General features: G+C 34.5%; 1 protein-coding gene across 1 annotated transcript; it reads right to left on the reverse strand.

Moving 5' to 3' along the window:
* Window positions 1-5,577: 5,577 nt before the first annotated feature.
* LOC116205471 (expansin-B18-like) lies at window positions 5,578-7,670 on the reverse strand. Its single transcript, XM_031538089.1, has 4 exons — window positions 7,443-7,670; window positions 7,202-7,314; window positions 6,258-6,451; window positions 5,578-6,167 (listed from the first exon to the last, which is right to left on the reverse strand). The coding sequence occupies exons 1-4, from the start codon at window positions 7,603-7,605 to the stop codon at window positions 5,840-5,842; spliced, it is 798 nt and encodes a 265-aa protein (XP_031393949.1). The 5' UTR covers window positions 7,606-7,670; the 3' UTR covers window positions 5,578-5,839.
* Window positions 7,671-17,632: the final 9,962 nt, after the last annotated feature.

Here is a 17,632-nt window from a genome sequence, read left to right on the forward strand (position 1 = left end):
CTCTACATCCTCTCCATTGTCGGTGTGGCGTATGCAGGGCAGCCTACTGCTCCCCTCCACTGATCGTGCCTTCTCCCTCTACAATTGGACTCGTGGCAACAAGTGGAGGCGAACTATATCTCCTCGGTTTGTTGACGAAGGCGGAGGCGGAGGCCATGTCGTCACCTGACCAGACCAACTTCCTGACTGCATCTTAATCAACCACAAGCCTTCTGATTGACCCGGCTTTGACCATCTACTAATCAGCCATCTGCTCCCAGACCACCGGCAATAGCGGCGCAGCGGTGGCGCTCTCCCCTCTCCCTAACCTTTCTGCCTGCCTGACTGATCCACCTCCATTCTGATGGTTGTTTCTAATATGCAATTAACCTCCTCTACCTAGCGACATAATCCCCAATCTCTAGTTCAAAGGATTGTGCCCTAGTCCAATAGATCCTACCGCCTACCTGCAAAGATCGAACTTTTGTGGCTTTGTCTGTTGATTTTTGCTGGTTCTGGCTCCCTAATATCAGTCGTTGGTTTGACCGATCAGGGTAGCTTGGTGCTTTGATTTGACAGTTTGATTATTTTTTATTCGTTGTCATTAGTTTGAACCGATCAAAGAAATCAAGCTGCTTTGGTTTGACTGTATAGGGATTGGACTTATTAGGGCTGGTTGATTGTCTAGGTCTAATGGTTGTGATCTCTGAAGGTTTCCTACGCTGGGTACCAGTTTAAGACCCCTCTTGGCTCTGCTCCTCTGCTTCCACATAGTAGCAGCCTCTATATGGATTGCATTTAGCCCGGTTCTAGGTATTATCCGGGATCCACTTAGAGCTTAGTTGCAAGAGGTCGGGAATAGATATAAAACAATTGGAAGGATTTCTGCAATTGTATCTATGTTTATTGGATGTGATTTTGTCACATTATATTTTTCTTTGCAATGATACCAACAAATCTGTTTTTTTTTTATCGTTGTAATCTTTTTCTTGAACATTTTACCTCGTACTCATTTTGTTATCAATGCACATTTATTAATTTCCTGAGCCAAAAATAAATCAAGATATAAGCACAAGTGTTATTGTACTATCCTGAGCCAATTCATAATCAAAATGGAAAATATATATTCGACAATCTTTATTCTTTTGTAATTGGGGATTTCGATTAATTGAAGATAAAAAATGGGTTGCTTAGCTCTCATTTTCAAATAAAACCATGGAATTATGTTTTATTCAAAATATATGGTTTAATACCAACACTAGTATGAGAAGGTTCAAGCGATTCAGCGTTTGTTCCTCTTAAACAAGATCTTGGATTCAAGTATTGTGAATGGAGAAAATTCATATTGAAAGAGTTTTACCCTCTTAGTAAGCCGACTCGCTCGAACTGAATTAATTGAGACTCGTTGGGCTTTCAGATATTAGAGTACCACCGAAAAATGTATGGTTTAATCGAGCAATTTTATTTGTTTGATGACAAAGCAAAATTAAATACATTATAAAAGGGCGTAATATATATAGAGTCCAAACCGAAGCACATTTTCTTTTTGCCAAAAAAATTGCCGAGTTTTGCTTCAAAACTGAAAAGCATATATAATATCGATATACATATATATGGCTTGAATAGTCTCAACCTCACAAGTTTGTTTTGCGCGAGTCTTAGCCCATGTCATATGTGCTGCAAAATACATGTTCACATGCAAATTTGGATCTGATGCAGATCGCCAATTTTTCTGTACTTCCATAAGCACAATCAAGCAACTAATCTGATGATAATAGCGAGCTTCAGCCACATGCAAATTATATAGACGAACCCCGAGTAATTCCATGAATCTGGGGTCGTTTGGATTTAGAGTTAAAGTTACTTTGATTTTGATTTTGATTTTGATTGTGGAAAAGGACAAATGAGATGTAATTATAAATTTGACTTGGAAAATGTGTATTTTTGTTCGGTAGTGTGTTGAGTTAAAGTTAAAGTTAAAGTTAAAATCAAATTTCTTGGAATCCAACCGGAAGAATATCTCAAAAGCATTTGATTTGCTTGCGTCCTCATCTAGAACTGAAAGCTAACATGTTATTATAAAATTAAAAATTCGAAAGTAATATAACCAAATCAATGAGGGGTTGAAAGCGACATATGTTAATTATGATGAGAGATATAGTTGACAAATTGCGCTGTCAGTTGATAGATTTTATTTGCAGTATAAGAGTCCACGAAACTTATTCAGAAATATCTCGTGACCAAGATTAAGCTCATATCTGAGTAGAAATCAATTTCAGTTGATAGATTGAGAGCACTTTGTGTGATTAAAAAGAAAGAGAGAGAGGAGAGAAATATATGTTGGTTGATAGCAGCCGTTAATGGCGGTTATAGGCCGTTGAATGTCTGCCCCGCCTACGGCGGAATGAATGTTAACCGAAAGTCAACTCCCATACTTTCTCTGCATCATTCCAAAAGCAGCGACTCCTATTGCGGGGCGAGAATTACGGCTCTGGTGACAATAATATTCTAGACATCATGAATGTTTCACAATTTCTTGTATTAGCTCTTACCTGACCTCACCTTGTTTGTCTCATATAGAGTTTATGACTAATTCTAATCGGCGCAACTTGAATCGCTTAATTACATGTTGTCGATGGCCTCGGAGATCTAGTAGATGTTGATACCTGTTGAACTTTTATATTTGTGTAAGTTCCACGCCCCCACCCCACATATATAGAGAGCTTTCGATTATTACACGTAAGTAGCATAATCATACAAACCAATTTGTGCATTACCTCGCCAGTATTGTCCACATTGTGTTGATATCGCCCAAAGAACGATTTAATAATCTGTTTTGATATTTCAAGCAGTTAGATGGCTTCTCTAAACATGCTTATATGGACGAACAACAAATTTAGAAAGCAAGGACGTAAGCTTGCTTTTTTATAAGTGTCACTTCTATTTTTTTTTCAGTTACAAAAAAGGTCCATGGACCTAATTAATTTCATTGTAATAACTTGCTCACATAAAAGAAATATTTCATAATTTTTTTGTCCACCTAGAAAATGTCCACCGAAATATTTTGGGTAGAAAGCAAACTATTGTGCATTTTTCTTTACTTGGATCATGTCCCATCAAATATACATTCTTTCTGCCCACATAGCCACGCCTAATTATCCATATACTAGGGATATAATTACATTACTGCAGAATGATAGATGGAAATCGAGATTTAGCTATCAATTTAAAGATGTAATAGATGACCCTATTACCTTAAGTAATAGGTAACTTTTATTAGAATACAATATAAAATCAATTACTAAGTATAAACGATAAAATTATGTACTAGGCCCACGTGTTTCTCTTTGTAACCGAAAAAAAAAGAAGTATAAACAATAAAATTAATTGGTCATTGTACTTTTTAATGAAAAAGGAGACTATTTATTCACCCAAAAGAAATCATCCAAAAAAAATTCACCAAAAAAAGGAGACTTCAAGAAGAGAGAGGTGAGAAAAGAGGAAAAAGAGGTAGAAAATAGAGGTTAGTGGATAGTTTTTGGTTAGTCTTTCTACTAAATTGACTCCAAATCAATGGTTTTGAATTAATTGAAATAATCTAGTATGAGCAATATCAAGGAAGGAAAGTGAGGCCAAATTCCTCCATCTCCTTTTATAATAGTAATAAATAATAGATTTTGTGATATAACACGAGCCCTTTGGTTTCACTTTATTTCACATGACAGAGTATTGACAATGAGCTGAGGGCTACAACACCCATATGCGTTTCCAAATTGCCAACGACACTTGTCGAACTGCATTGGCAAAAAGAAAATCACATTAGGAATGAGGAGCTTTTGATTTTTATTAATGGACTCGTATAAGCTCTCCATGTTCAGTTCATGCGTCACAATTGCAAATAAGAAATAACAGCTCATGAACGGTTTTTTAGAGTGGTAGTAAATTGTAATGATGATTTATGTAAACTGTCACTGAAAAAAAAAAGTTGACTTGTTACAATTGCTACTTTAGGTCTTTTAACTGCAAGTTGTCGAATGGAAATTACTCATACCTGCTCTTTGATCACTTTATTGTTAATTATGTCGTAATATATAAGACTACATAGCTCTTTTAACGCGGATATTATATATCTCCCTCCTAGTAATTACAGTATTTTGTTATAGGCTAGGACGCCACATTTTTTTTTCTCTAAAAAAAAATTATCCAAACTACTTTAGATTTGGTCGTCGTGCTTTCATCCATGTGACGTACCATAGAGTAATTCGTCCACATGGTTTTAATAACAATCATGGTCATTAAAAGAAAAGGAAGACCCAAGTTTGGGATATATGGATGAATTAAGCTCTTCCTCCACATGGCCATCATTTTCAGAAAGAGACAACAATATAGAAAATTACGGAGGAAAAGTACAGTACAAACATCGGAAATTCTTGTTATGAAGAAGTCAAATTAAAATTATCAAATACCATAAGAAATTAGTTCCGGGTCCCTACTAATTATTTATGCCCATAGGGCCAAGGAATATTCACTGGCAGAAAATTCTTGGGTTTGTTTCAGAACTCTGTCGACCCATCAAAAGGGGAAAATATTCGTTTAAGTAGGAAATTGTTTTCGGTGGTAAGATAGAAATATTTTGAACGTTTTGAAAGAAAAAAAATTTAAAAAAATAAATCATATCTCAAGTCTTAAGCAGGCCTGTTATCTTAAGTGTCTATCTTTTGTTTTGTTTTGTTTTTTTGTTTTTTTATTTTTTATTTATTATAAGGAAGGTTTTACAACCTAATACACGAATAGCGAAAACTAAATAATTGGCACAAAAAGCCCAACTAACAAGGATTGAATTCGAGATCTCATAGTTCCGAGCTGAAGATTCATGTCATTGCACCAAACCCCTTATTCATTTAAAGTCATCTCCGTAAAAGTCTAACTTGTCTTATAATGGACATGTTTCATAAGGAAAAAAATTCTAACAAAATTAAGAAGATAAAAAAAATATAAAATTGTTACTTCGGAATGAAAATGGTGAGAAAATATTTTATCGTTTTACTTTATTTTCTTATTTAGTGTTTCTGTTGTGAATTGAAAAGACAATCCATTGGGATAGATTTTCCTTCTCCAACTTGATGAAATAATCTTTCCTTCAAAAAAATGAAGAAAGTCTTCATCATTTTAACTAATTTTTATAATCTCCAACTCCTTTTCTAATGTCATTCCTTATTATTTCGAACTTCAGATTGATTCTAAATTGTTGTATTTTGCACAAGGTTTCCAAAAACACCAAGAACACCCAAATTGGAGGTCTAACCAAGAGAAAGATGTTTGCGGAGTTTTTTGGATAAGAAGAACATAAGTCAGACTTCAGAGACACCGTGCTTATTTTTCACTGAAGTCCGGGGCATCATGCAAAATTTTGAAAGTTTGAGGGCAAACCTGACAACACCTCATATAGTTCGAGGGGCAAATTGCACTTATCTAAACAAGTTAAATTCTTTTAATTACACTCCTTTGTATTTTCAAATTCAACAGGAAAAAGATCAGTTTAGTTTCATATATAATTATATCTAATCTACTCCGGATCCATTTCATTGTATACCCATCTTTGTGCCTGCTTTTCATTAGGCTTTTGCCTGCTTACCTCTACCGGAAAATTAGAGTTCATCATCATCCGCATAATCTCTCTTATTATAGGTAATAAGATCTGCCCCATACGGCTTTTCAATTTAAATATCAGAACATATATAATCGTACTGTCTCTCAAACGGTTGGATCGATCTGCATCTATAGTAGCGACCAATTCCTATATAAAGTAACTATATAGCTATTTGATTACTCTAAGCTATAGCATAAGTCCCACGGTTGTTTAGAAGTTGGCGATGGATCGGTAGGTTTGGCCTGGCTGCCATCCTGCAGGGATGACATTGTTGGCCACTAAAGTCTTGTCTGAGTTGCCTGATGTAAGCTGTATCGACAATGGGGCCTGAAGTGCCGAACCCGAGTTCAGTTTCCAAACTGCACCCCAGGACTGCTGCATGGGGAGCCACGAGTTTGAGTCTGGAGCTTGCTTGAGATCAACAGCTGCGAGATCACCATCCCCGTCCTCATACTCGATCACAACAGCCAAGTAGTAGGGGTTGGATCCCGAATCAACGCGGAAGGTCAACGATACACCAGGGTAATTGCACTCCACCCTATATCACCAGGCGATCAGCAACAAACTAGAGAATATGATATAGGGGAGAAATAGATATCCATGAGAATATGAGAGCTCATGTATTTACCTTCTATATTGGATCTGCAGGACTCCGGCATTACGCAAATCATCAGCCCTACCGGAACTTGCCATGGCTCCGAAAGCAGTGCCACTTAAATCGAAGTGAGCCGACTCAGACACACATGGCCCGCTGGGGCACTGGTCTGTGATTACCACAGTCACCGGATTCCCTGAGCAAGCTCCGTTCTCGGTGCATTTCACCTGAAATTATGTAGCCAGACTAAATTTTAAGATATATATTTAAGCAGAAATACTTGGTTAATGTAACATTGAAAAAAAAATCTTAAGATGGAAAAAAGTAAAAGAATAAACAGAGGATTATGGAATCATACAGATTTTATTTAGAAGTTGACATTTTGCATAATATATATGTATTCTAGTACGTAGTCCCAAAATAGAAAGAGATATATAGAAAAATTAATTTACTTTTGCAACAATCTCTTGCAAAAGAAATTACGAAGAAATTTTGGGTGAGTATTATTCAGTTACTTGGATTAATAACATCCAGTAAGAACCAACGTAAGTATTAAATTGGAACAACGATGATTTTAAAAATTTCCACTTATAAATTTTTTGATTGGTTATTACTTGTTCGCATTGATAAGTACAATGTCATAAAATCATGTGCGGAGCCAAGCTTGTGATGGGATCCCATATATCTTGAAAATATGAATATATAATTCTCAATCTCAGCAGAGTCGAACCGTATGTAATAGTCAATTTTTTTTTTATAATAAAATTTAGTTGACCAAATAAAAGATGCCAAAAAAAGAAGAAGAAGAAGAAGAAGCACAAATATGCCCTTGTCATGGGTCCATTCAATCGATTTTAATAAGAGAAAGCAATCGCAGTGTGCGAAATGATCTATTAAATAATTCTCAAATAGCTGATATTATATCTACCAAAAGAAATTAGTTGCCGTTATATAATTATTTATTAATGATTTCGGACCTCGTAACAGGCTCCACACCCTTTGCCCGAATTCCATAGAGAAGGGCCTCCAGCAGAAACCATTGAAGAAAACGGAGGTTGCCCTACAGAACTCCCGTACCCACAAGCTCCTCCTGCAAAGCCGAAATAACCATTAGAAGCATATATGTCGAATAACTACAACGCTTTTTCGTGGCATACTCCATGCAATGAACGTATGGTACATATGAGTTTAGTCAATAATGTGTCTGATTAGATTTACCATCACTCCCAAAGCCGTTGGCGGCGCCGTACCATGTGGCACCTGCAGGTGACCAGTCGGACGTAGACTGGACTCTCGAGATATTGAACTTTCTAGGGTTGAAGGCACAAGAGAAGTGCATACGAAGAGACAGCAAGATAGCCAAAAGTGGAAGAAGAGTCATAGCTCAATAGTCGAACGTGATCACAGTCACTGAACAAAAAAGATAGTATGTATCAATTTTGCGGGCAAAGACTGAATGGACTGCTTATGCTCGAGAGAATGAGGAGTATTTATAGAGTGGCTGGTAGAGAAGGCAGTGCACTCAGAGATCCGCTTGATTGAATTAATTGGAGAATTTTCGGGTCGTATTCCTTACGAAACAATTAATTTTCAATATCCAATTGGAGACATGTGCATGTTCTTTTTCCAAGGTAACGCTGGTGCAAAGATTTCCTTGACACAAGCAAGAGATTGTTGAAAATATATGACTCATCGCTATATAGGTAATAATTTATATCTGATAACCAACAGGTATAGTAATATAAAATTTTGCTGAGGCCGGGGCCAAATCGACAACCAAATTTATTATTTCCTCAAGTATTATATATTGATTACTTCACTAAAATATCCCATCTTACTTTCTAAGCAAGTTTATGAGTTAATCCTAATTCCGTGATTCTTTCTGCCAATATTTTTTTTTCTTATTTTCCGTTACAAAGGAGGCTCACAATTTAGTACAATGAAAGATAAATCCTAAATAAAACTAATAAAGAACACAGATAATCCCATTAGGTATCGAATTTATGATATCTAAGTCAACAGATGAGGGCGTGCGCCACTACGCTACACTTAATTTTTTTTCTTATTTTACCAAACAAATTATGTTCTATCACATGTATGATCGTTAACTTTCCTCCTCTCCGTTGAGCCCATTAATCTCTTATCTTTACTCTACAAGCTTATTTACTCTTTTCCATGATCCTTATTTTTTATGAATACATCACATATAATTTTTGATTTTTTTTTTCTAACGATCATATATTTTATGACCCCTAATTTATATGAGCATATGATGAACTTCTCGTCTTCTATTTGTGATGGACACAATTCCTTTTTCTTTGTGAAAGACTCAGTTAATATTTGTATAAATGACAATCTCAGAGAAAATGAAGATTGTCAAAGTGATGAGGAAAAGATGGATAAAGGTAATTTATAGAGTAAAATAACTATTTCGTCCCTGAGACATGGACTTTACGTCAATTTGGTCCTTCACTAATTTTTTACATCAATTGGTTCCTCGAGAAAGAGAATTTGGCTCAATTGAATCCTTTGTGTATTAATTTAGTCCTTTTATGTATCAATTTCGTCCTTGACTTGAATTTTCATCAATTGGATTTTCCGTCCTTCTATCGCTAACGGGCTAAACGTTAAAACTTCAAATAGGTCCTTATGTTTTTTCCCTTTTTTTTCCCATTTCCCTCTTTCCTCTTCTTGTGTATTTCAAAAGAGTAAACAATCAATTTTGTCCCCGACTTATGCAAGTTGTATCAATCAGGCCCCTGAGAAAAATGTTATATCAATTCGATCACTATTTACATCAATTTGGTTTTTGGTCACATCAATTTCGTCCCTAGTCACATCAATTTAGTCCTTGGGTGCATCAACTTCGTTCTTGGACACATTAATTTCGTCATTGATCACATCAATTCCGTCCTTGGACACATCAATTCCGTCCATGGTCAGATCAATTCACATCATTTTGGTCGTTATCAACATCAATTCTTTACATAAAAAATGTCCCTCTGGTCTTCTCCATCATTTTTACTACTCTTGTCTCCGTGCCGCTTTGGAGCATTCGTTCTCATTACTCAGACCTCTGATTCTCGTGTTCTTGGTGGCTATAGAAAGCTTATACATAGTACGACTACTTAGGATCAAGTTTCAAGCCAAAAACAAAGAAACAAGTTGGAATCCTTGGGGAAATAGTAGACTAGGTTGTGCATATAGCAGCATCTGCCTTTTGCTAGTATAGTGAATATCTATTCAATTCAGTAATATTTGATAGCCAAGAGATTTTAGCAAAATCAAGTGTCGAGAGACCTTCTGATTTCCTTGCTTGGCTGTAGGTGTCCTTTGTAATCATCTCTGTAACTGTTTCTTCTGCTCCTGTAATTTCCTATTTTCGGTTATTTTTAGACCTGCTCCTGTTTCTTCTTTTAAGTTATTTTTAGACCTTTTTGTATATCCTTTGTGATCTTCTTTTATAGGATCATTTCCATTAATGAAATATGAATGACCTATGTCCACCGAAAATATATATGAATGATCTATCCAAAAAAGAAAAAGAAAAAAAGAGAAGAGATTGTTGGGGATTATAGCTCATAAATATATAGTTTAAGGTGGTTTATAATTGCTTCAACATGGTTACTATCTGATTCTCGCATCGTTATTATTGTCTCTAAGCTCAGTAGATGCAATCCAAGTGTTTTGTTAGGTCATAACTGATATAAAATTGACTTGGTCTTATGTTCTTGTCTAGCGCCTTCTATTGGTCGATTTGTGTACGCCTTCTCCTAACAACATAGAGAATCCTGATCAATATTCATTTTCGGATTATCCTTACACCTTTATTAGTTATTAAAAATTATATTTTATTGTTCAAGATCCATGGACCTTCTTTATAACCAAAGAAATAGTATTATTTATATGAAAGTCAAATTAGTTATCATTTCCGGAAAAAAATTCAGTTATTGTGCTTTCGCACATTGTAGGACATTTGTTCTTGCTCTTATTACCATAGCGTACTTTTCTTAATCATGATCCACAAAGAATCTCTATTTTGCTAACGTAAGAATGCATGCTTGTTCTACGACATGTCCGATTATTAGTCTTTTCTATAAGGGCAGATCAAAACGGCATGGTCAATTACGAGTTCTAGTGAAACATTTGATGCACATTTATAGAATGGCTAGTTACATGGATATTCACAGGAAATTAGTCCTTTTTTTTTGGGTATGTGAGAGGTCTTTGAGCCTAATGCGACGATATCAAAATACTAATAGCTAATGAAATGATACTGGTAGTCTCATAACGAGAATTGAATGTAGAACCTCTTTATTATCAGGAGAAAATATGCTACTGCACTATACCCACTTTCTCAAAGTTGGTCTAATTATATAAGCATTGAAAGCAAGCATGGCCATTTGAAAAACAAAGTGCCTCTCTTGGGCTTTAGTTGTCTTTGTAGCTTGCAAACTTGTGCCATCAAGAGTTCGTAATTTTGTTGATTTCCAACAAAATATTGGTAAAGTCATGGGAAGTGCACTTGTTGGAAGAAAACACTTAATACTTGATTTTCAAGAATTGCGAGAGCAACGTTTAACACAATATTGTTGATTTATTGGCTAGCTAAATTACGTCTTGCACCTTTTCTCAACATCTCTTATTCTTTAGTTTTCAAGTCTTTTTTTTTTCCTGTAAGTTAACTAGGCGGGATTCAGATCTTTTTACTTATATTTCCTCCAGTTATGGAGGCCCATACTCCTGGTGGAAGAAAAAACATCTATTACTTTAAGAAAAAATGACAGTGATTAAAATCGGATCTAAGACTTTAGAGTTGTAGATGGAGATACAATGCTATAAGATTGGTCCTCATTGGGCTACGTAATTTCTTTAGACATTGAAATTTTGAACGGAAGGAAAGCCGAAGTTAGATTATATCTTGATTTACGTACCTTTTATTCATATTAGTCATGACTAGAGAAGAAAACAGCCATGCATGTGCTTGGTCCTATATTTTCTCGCACAAATATGTCTGCAAATTATGGATGCAAGTCTTGTAAGAGTCTGACTTTTAGACACTTGACTATAAATTATGTGCTCTCTAATTTGACGAGACATTTAAAGTTGTGTCCAAACTGTATCTAGATGAAGATATCGTTAACAAAGAGAAAATGTGCACTAAACCGCAAGGAAATTGGCACAGTGATTAAAGTGGGCAATTGTCCACGCAAGTTTGTCCAGGTATATATCCCGTCGGAGACGGACTTCATGGAGTTATCCCTAACTAGGTGGACATCAGTTGATCCATACACCACTTGGCATTAAAAAAATGCCGTCTTTTATCTGGATAAGAAATCAAGATGTAAGGGAAAGAGTTTGATGTAGTATCCTGGTATTTGAAAGAAGACTGAGCTTCGATTAATTCAATTCGAGTCGATTTCGCCCATGATTAAATGATAAAAACTCTCTCAATGAATTTTTTTCATTCAAAAGATTGGGATCCAAAACCTTATTTAAGAGAAGCAACACCCATAGGCCAAATACTATGAAATAGAAATCGTAATAACTAATAAATTAGCATGGATAATCCCACTAAGTATCAAATCAAAATATCTTGATTACTCGATGAGGACATGCGTCACTGCGTTATACCCTCTTTTGTATCGTAATAGGGGATTTCACTTAACTTTATGATCAATAATGGATCGCTTTCCTCTCATGTTCAAATACAACCACGGAATTTTGTTATATTCAAATTGTATGGTTCAATAGAGCAAATTAAATACATCTGAAAGGGGTAATATATAAATATATATATATATATATTTATTTATTTATATAGAGAGAGAGAGTTAAAACCGAACCGCTTTTTCTTTTTGCCATAAAAGTTGTCACATTCTGTGACAAATAACTGAAAAGCATATGTATTAATATATAATTATTGCATCATCATACATACTATATATATAAATATATGACGACTGAGCCTTATTTAATTTAAATAGTCTCAACCTCCCATGTTCGTTTTGCGCGCGTCTTAGCCCATGTCGTGTGCTGCAAAGTATATGTCGACTTGCGAATTTGGATCTGATGATAATAGTGAGCTTAACCTCCATGCAAATTATTTAACTAGACGACCCCCAGTAATTTCATGAATCTGAATATCTCAAAAGCATTTGATTTGCTCGCGTCCGTATCTAACTGAAAGCTAAGATATTATAGAATTAAAAAATTTGTACGTAAACAATATATAATCAAATTTATGAGGGTTTGAAAGAGACATATTTTAATCATAAGATATGATACAATTGACAAATTACGCGCTGTCAGTTGATAGACTTTATTTGCAATATAAGAGTCTGCAAAATTTATTTAGAAGTATTTCGTGATCAAGATTAAATCAATAACTGAGTACGAATCAATCTCACTTTGTGTTATTAACAAACAATAGGGAAAAAAAAAAGAAAAAGAGGAATGTATGTTCGTTGATGGCAGCCGTTAATGGCGGTTATAGTAGGCCGTTGATCTGCCCCGGCTACGGCGGAATTAACGGTATTTGAGCAATTACGAGAAGTCAACTCCCATACTTCCACCTGTGTCGTTCCAAAAGCAACGATTCCTATTTCCGGGCAAGAGTTAGGGCCGTTCTGGTGATCATAAAATTCTAGACATCCATCATGCATGTTTCTAATAGGTTATTATATAGGATATATTACACCATATAATTTAACGTTGATAGATATTTTTAAATTTAACATAACGTCTTTTTTTTACCTAAGATATCTTAACGTTGCTATTTTTGTTTCACAAACTATCCCCTGAGACTAGATGATGACATCAAATTAGCAACGTTGAGATACCTTAGGTAAAAAATCGACGTTGGGATAGATCTAAGAATATCTGTCAACGTTAGGCTATATGGTGCAATATACCTTATTATATAGCCTGACCTCACCTTGTTTGTCTTTTATATATATATATATATATATATTTATTTATTTATTGGTTATGACTAATTCTATAATCGGTGCAACTTGGATCCGGGACATGTTGTGGACGGCATCGGATCTTATAGATGTTGTTGGAAATTTATATTTTTGTGAGCTCACCCCCTCGTATATAGAGAGAGAGCTTCAAATTATTACACGTAAATTGCATAGTCATACAAACCAGCGGATTACCTTACCAATATATCTTCTTCATAACATCCAAAATAAAAGTTAATTGTATGTTTTGATATTTCAAGCAATCATTTTGCTTTTCGGATTATATGTATGCACGAATGAAAATTTTAAAAGGGAGGCAGGCCTTTCAAAAGTGCCCCTTCAATTTCATAGAAATAACTTTGTCTACCAAACAAAAAAGAACTGTAATATATTTTTTTGTTGGAGAAATTATATTTTCGCAGCAAAACGTTGTGTAAAATTCTTTATTTTTTTTCACTTGGATCATGTCCCTTCAAGTTGACCTTCTTTCTCTCCGTGAAACCCTCCCTTGATTATTCATTTATTAGAAGCGTATACTTGCACTACGTGTGAAATGATAGATGAAAAATCAAAATTTAACTATTAACTTAAGAATAAATTAGATGGCTATGTTACCTTAAGCAATATATAATTTTAATTAGGTTATTATAATAAAAAAATAGAATCAACTATTAAGTATAAAAAATATAAAACTAGTTGATATTTGTGTTTTTTAGTAAAGAAGGAGACGACTAGAGAATAGAGAGGGGCTAGAGAAGAGAAAGCAATAGGGAAAGAAAGAGACCTTAGTAGATAGCTCTTTTATTGCTACAAAAAAGAGAAAGTTCGTTTGCAACTAATTTTACCAAATTGATCCTAAATCAATGATTTTTAATAATTGAAACGTACCTGTCTATCAAAAAAATAATTGAAAAGACCTATTATGAGTGATAGTGGGATTATGCTCGAGTCGGTCGGATCTACGACACTAGAAGAAAATCGGATGATAAAGGCTCTGGGGGCACGACAAGCCTACCCTTGGCCTAGGGGCTCGACGAGTAACTCTTTAACCAAGGTGGCTCGGCGAGCCTCCCTCGGTCCAAGGGGCTCGATGAACCCCCTCGATACACGTGACTCAGTGAGCCTCTGTCGATCCAAGTGGCTCAACGAGCCCCCCTCGGTCCAAGTTGCTCGGTGGGCCTCCCTCAGTCCAAATGGCTTGGCAAGCCACCTCTATCCCGGAGGCTTGGCGAACCATCCTATCTCGGAGGCTCGGCAAGATTCAACCTTAGCCCAAGAGTGTGTTTCCCGATAGGAGTGGAACGAGCCTAGGGCCCAACCTAGGCTAATGGGCCGCAAGCCCAAAAGGTGAGCTCGGCCATATGGTCTCAGAACGCTCCATTTCAGAATGAAATTTTCTCTATTTTTTAGTCTTTATAATTTTAAATTATCTTTACTTATAAAATTAGCTACAAAATCTTCATAAATAATATTTCATTTAAAAAATTAAAAATACCATAAAATCTTTTGGATATTACGTTAATCTCCAATTAAAGGCAATATAAAATTTTCTAAATGGACATTATAGGTTTTCTAGTTTCGAAATTATTTTTAATAAAAAATATTTTTTAAAAGATATCTCATCATAAAATCGGATTTCTTGATCTCTTTAATATTTATAATTTATATATTATTTAACAGTCTTGAATTTTTTAATATGAAAGTTACTATTTCTTCCGAGATGGCCTTAGATGTTTTTCTGAATGAAATTTTCTTAATTTTTTGAGAATCATCATAAAATACGATTTCTTGATTTTTTTAAATATTTATAATCTATATACTACTTAATAATATTAAATTTTTTAAAATAAAAAAATAATGTTTCATCACATAAATATTAATATCAAAATAAGTATATATCATTACATATTCAAACATAATATAGATATATTAATATATGGTTATGTGGATAACTTTTAGTATATATAATAAGAAAAATATATATATGAATTATATTTTATATATATATATATATATATATTTTAAAAAATAGATTATATTATTATATATATGGAATTTTCTAAATTTTTTGTTTTCCCCGCATCAGTTAGCAATACGGGAAATGAGATAAAGTGAGACCCAATCCCTCCCAATCCTTTAAGAAAAGTAATAGAGAACTAGCTGACGGCTACAACACAGATGCATGGCAGATCACAATTGTCAAACTACATTGGCAAAAAGAAAACCACATTAGGTTCGTGGAGCTTTAAATTTTATTAATGGACTTGTGTAAGCTCTCTATATTCAATTCAGTACATGCGTAGCAATTGCAAATAAATGTTCATGAATGGCTTTGTGGAGTGATCACGATAACTTGTCTGTAAACTGTCACTAAAAACCAAGTTTATCTTATGTAGAGTTGCCGGAGTGGTTTCTTTAGGTCTTTTAACTGCAAGGAGTCGAAGGGAAAATACTATAATATCTGCTTGCCAAATGCATTAATGTTAATTATGTCCTAATTATTAAAATGGCATCATATATAAGACTACATATATAGCTCTTTCAATGTGGATGTCATTTATTTATAACTCTCCTAGTAACTAGATTATTGCATTATAGGCATAGGCCAGCATACGCTAGAATTTTTTTTTTGGTGAAATTTTTTTCTCTTCAAAACAATTATCCAAACCACTTCAATTACAATTGTACATCATACTTTCATCCATGTGACCTCCATGGAGTATTTCGTCCACATGGTTTTACACAAGAGAGCTGTTAAATCGTGCGAAATGGTCCTCTGAATACGCTCAGTGACAAGTGATGTAATTTCAGGCACTTTTTTAGGCAATTAATCATCACCTCGCTTTCGGCAGATCAAAATATTATTTTTACGGCAGAAAAAGCATTTTCCTTTACACAATCACGTTGAAAAGAAAAGAAAAGCCAAAATTCTGGGTATGGATTTTCAACAAAAAAAATAAAAAGGTATGCATGAATCAAGCTCCTCCACATGGCCATCGTTTTCAGAAAGAGACAAGAATGGAGAAATACAAACATAGAAAACTCTTTTTACTAAGAAGTCAAATTAAAATGATCAAATACTATAAGGACTTTTTTTTTCACCGAGTCCCTACTATTATTCATACTACTGAAATTCCCGCACTTTGTAGCGGAAATCGATTTTGTCTATTATACGGGATATCTACAATTCAATAATCACAAAAATAATTACGCCATGATATGTAACTTTCAATTTATACATTAGTAATCAAGCTTAAATCAACAGTCATAAAATTAAGCATAAAATAACAGTTAATAATGTTTATAGAGCAACTAATATATTAGGCAATATGACATCTTTTAGAAAATGTTGTATGAATTATTATTTGAAATATTCTAATTTAGATAGATTATACGTAGTAACAAAAGAAATTGACTGTTAAATTAATTTTTGACATGTCATGAGCATATTGTCCTCTTCACATGATTGGATTTCTAAATATTAACATAAATAAATTTATTGTTGAAAGTGAAGGAATTTTGTTGGCCAAGAGTACCATTTGTACGGAAAAAATAAGTTTTTTGAAAAAATTATACCAAAAACTAATTTCAGAAAAACTAAATAAATAGGTACCAAATTAAATAGTATTACCTACTTTTCATTTGATATATCAAACCCCATCACCTAATCCTCATTGTTTAATAAAAAATGAGGAAGAAAACAAAAACACTTGTGAGGGTAAAGAATAATCTCTACTCTCCTCAAGAATTCTATTTTGAAACTCTATTTTAACCTAATGTATAGATGTATAGATAGATTGATATGCCCATAAGGCCAGGAATATCCATTGCCAGATTTTTTTTTTTGAGTTTGTTAGAACTTTGTCAACCCATCAAAAGGGAAAACTATTTATTTAAATAGAAAATTTGTTTTTGGTCGTAAGATGAAAGTTTTAAACTTCTTGAACTAGAAATATTTTTTTTAAAAAAATCAAATCCCAAGTCTCAAGCAAGCCTATTATTTTAAGTTATCTTCTTTTATGTAAGAGAAAATACAAAAACCTCCACTGTAGTTTGGGTTTGAGACAAATTGCACAATATAATTTTTCTAGGGACAAATAATGCTATGTGTTTCACTTCGTGAGACATAATGGACATCGCCGTTAATTTTTGCATCACTTTTGGTCCTCAAACTTTTCTTTTTCCGTTATTACCCTCAAGCTTTCAACTTTTTTGTAATTTGATCCTAAAATTCGAAAAAAAAGGGGGAAGGGGCTTGGACCGCTAGTTGGCGACTCCGAACCCACTACCGAGGTGGCTGACACCCACAGAGGATGCCAGAAAGCTCGAGGGTAAGGTTGGCATCCTCTGTGGGTGCATACGACCTCGGTGGTGGGGTCGAGGTCGCCGACCGACGGCCTTGGCCCCTTCCTTTTTTTTTCTAATTTTAGGATCAAATTG

Source organism: Punica granatum, chromosome 4, assembly GCF_007655135.1.
Source record: "Punica granatum isolate Tunisia-2019 chromosome 4, ASM765513v2, whole genome shotgun sequence".
Lineage (NCBI taxonomy): Eukaryota > Viridiplantae > Streptophyta > Magnoliopsida > Myrtales > Lythraceae > Punica > Punica granatum.

What these genes read in the sequence shown, in the direction of transcription:
- LOC116205471 (XM_031538089.1), bottom strand. Translation starts at nt 7,605, where the DNA reads ATGACTCTTCTTCCACTTTTGGCTATCTTGCTGTCTCTTCGTATGCAC. An exon ending in CAACGGCTTTGGGAGTGATG is followed by an intron (nt 7,315 to 7,442) that starts GTAAATCTAATC and finishes TCGGCTTTGCAG; the next exon opens with GAGGAGCTTGTGGGTACGGG. An exon ending in GGTGTGGAGCCTGTTACGAG is followed by an intron (nt 6,452 to 7,201) that starts GTCCGAAATCAT and finishes ACATAATTTCAG; the next exon opens with GTGAAATGCACCGAGAACGG.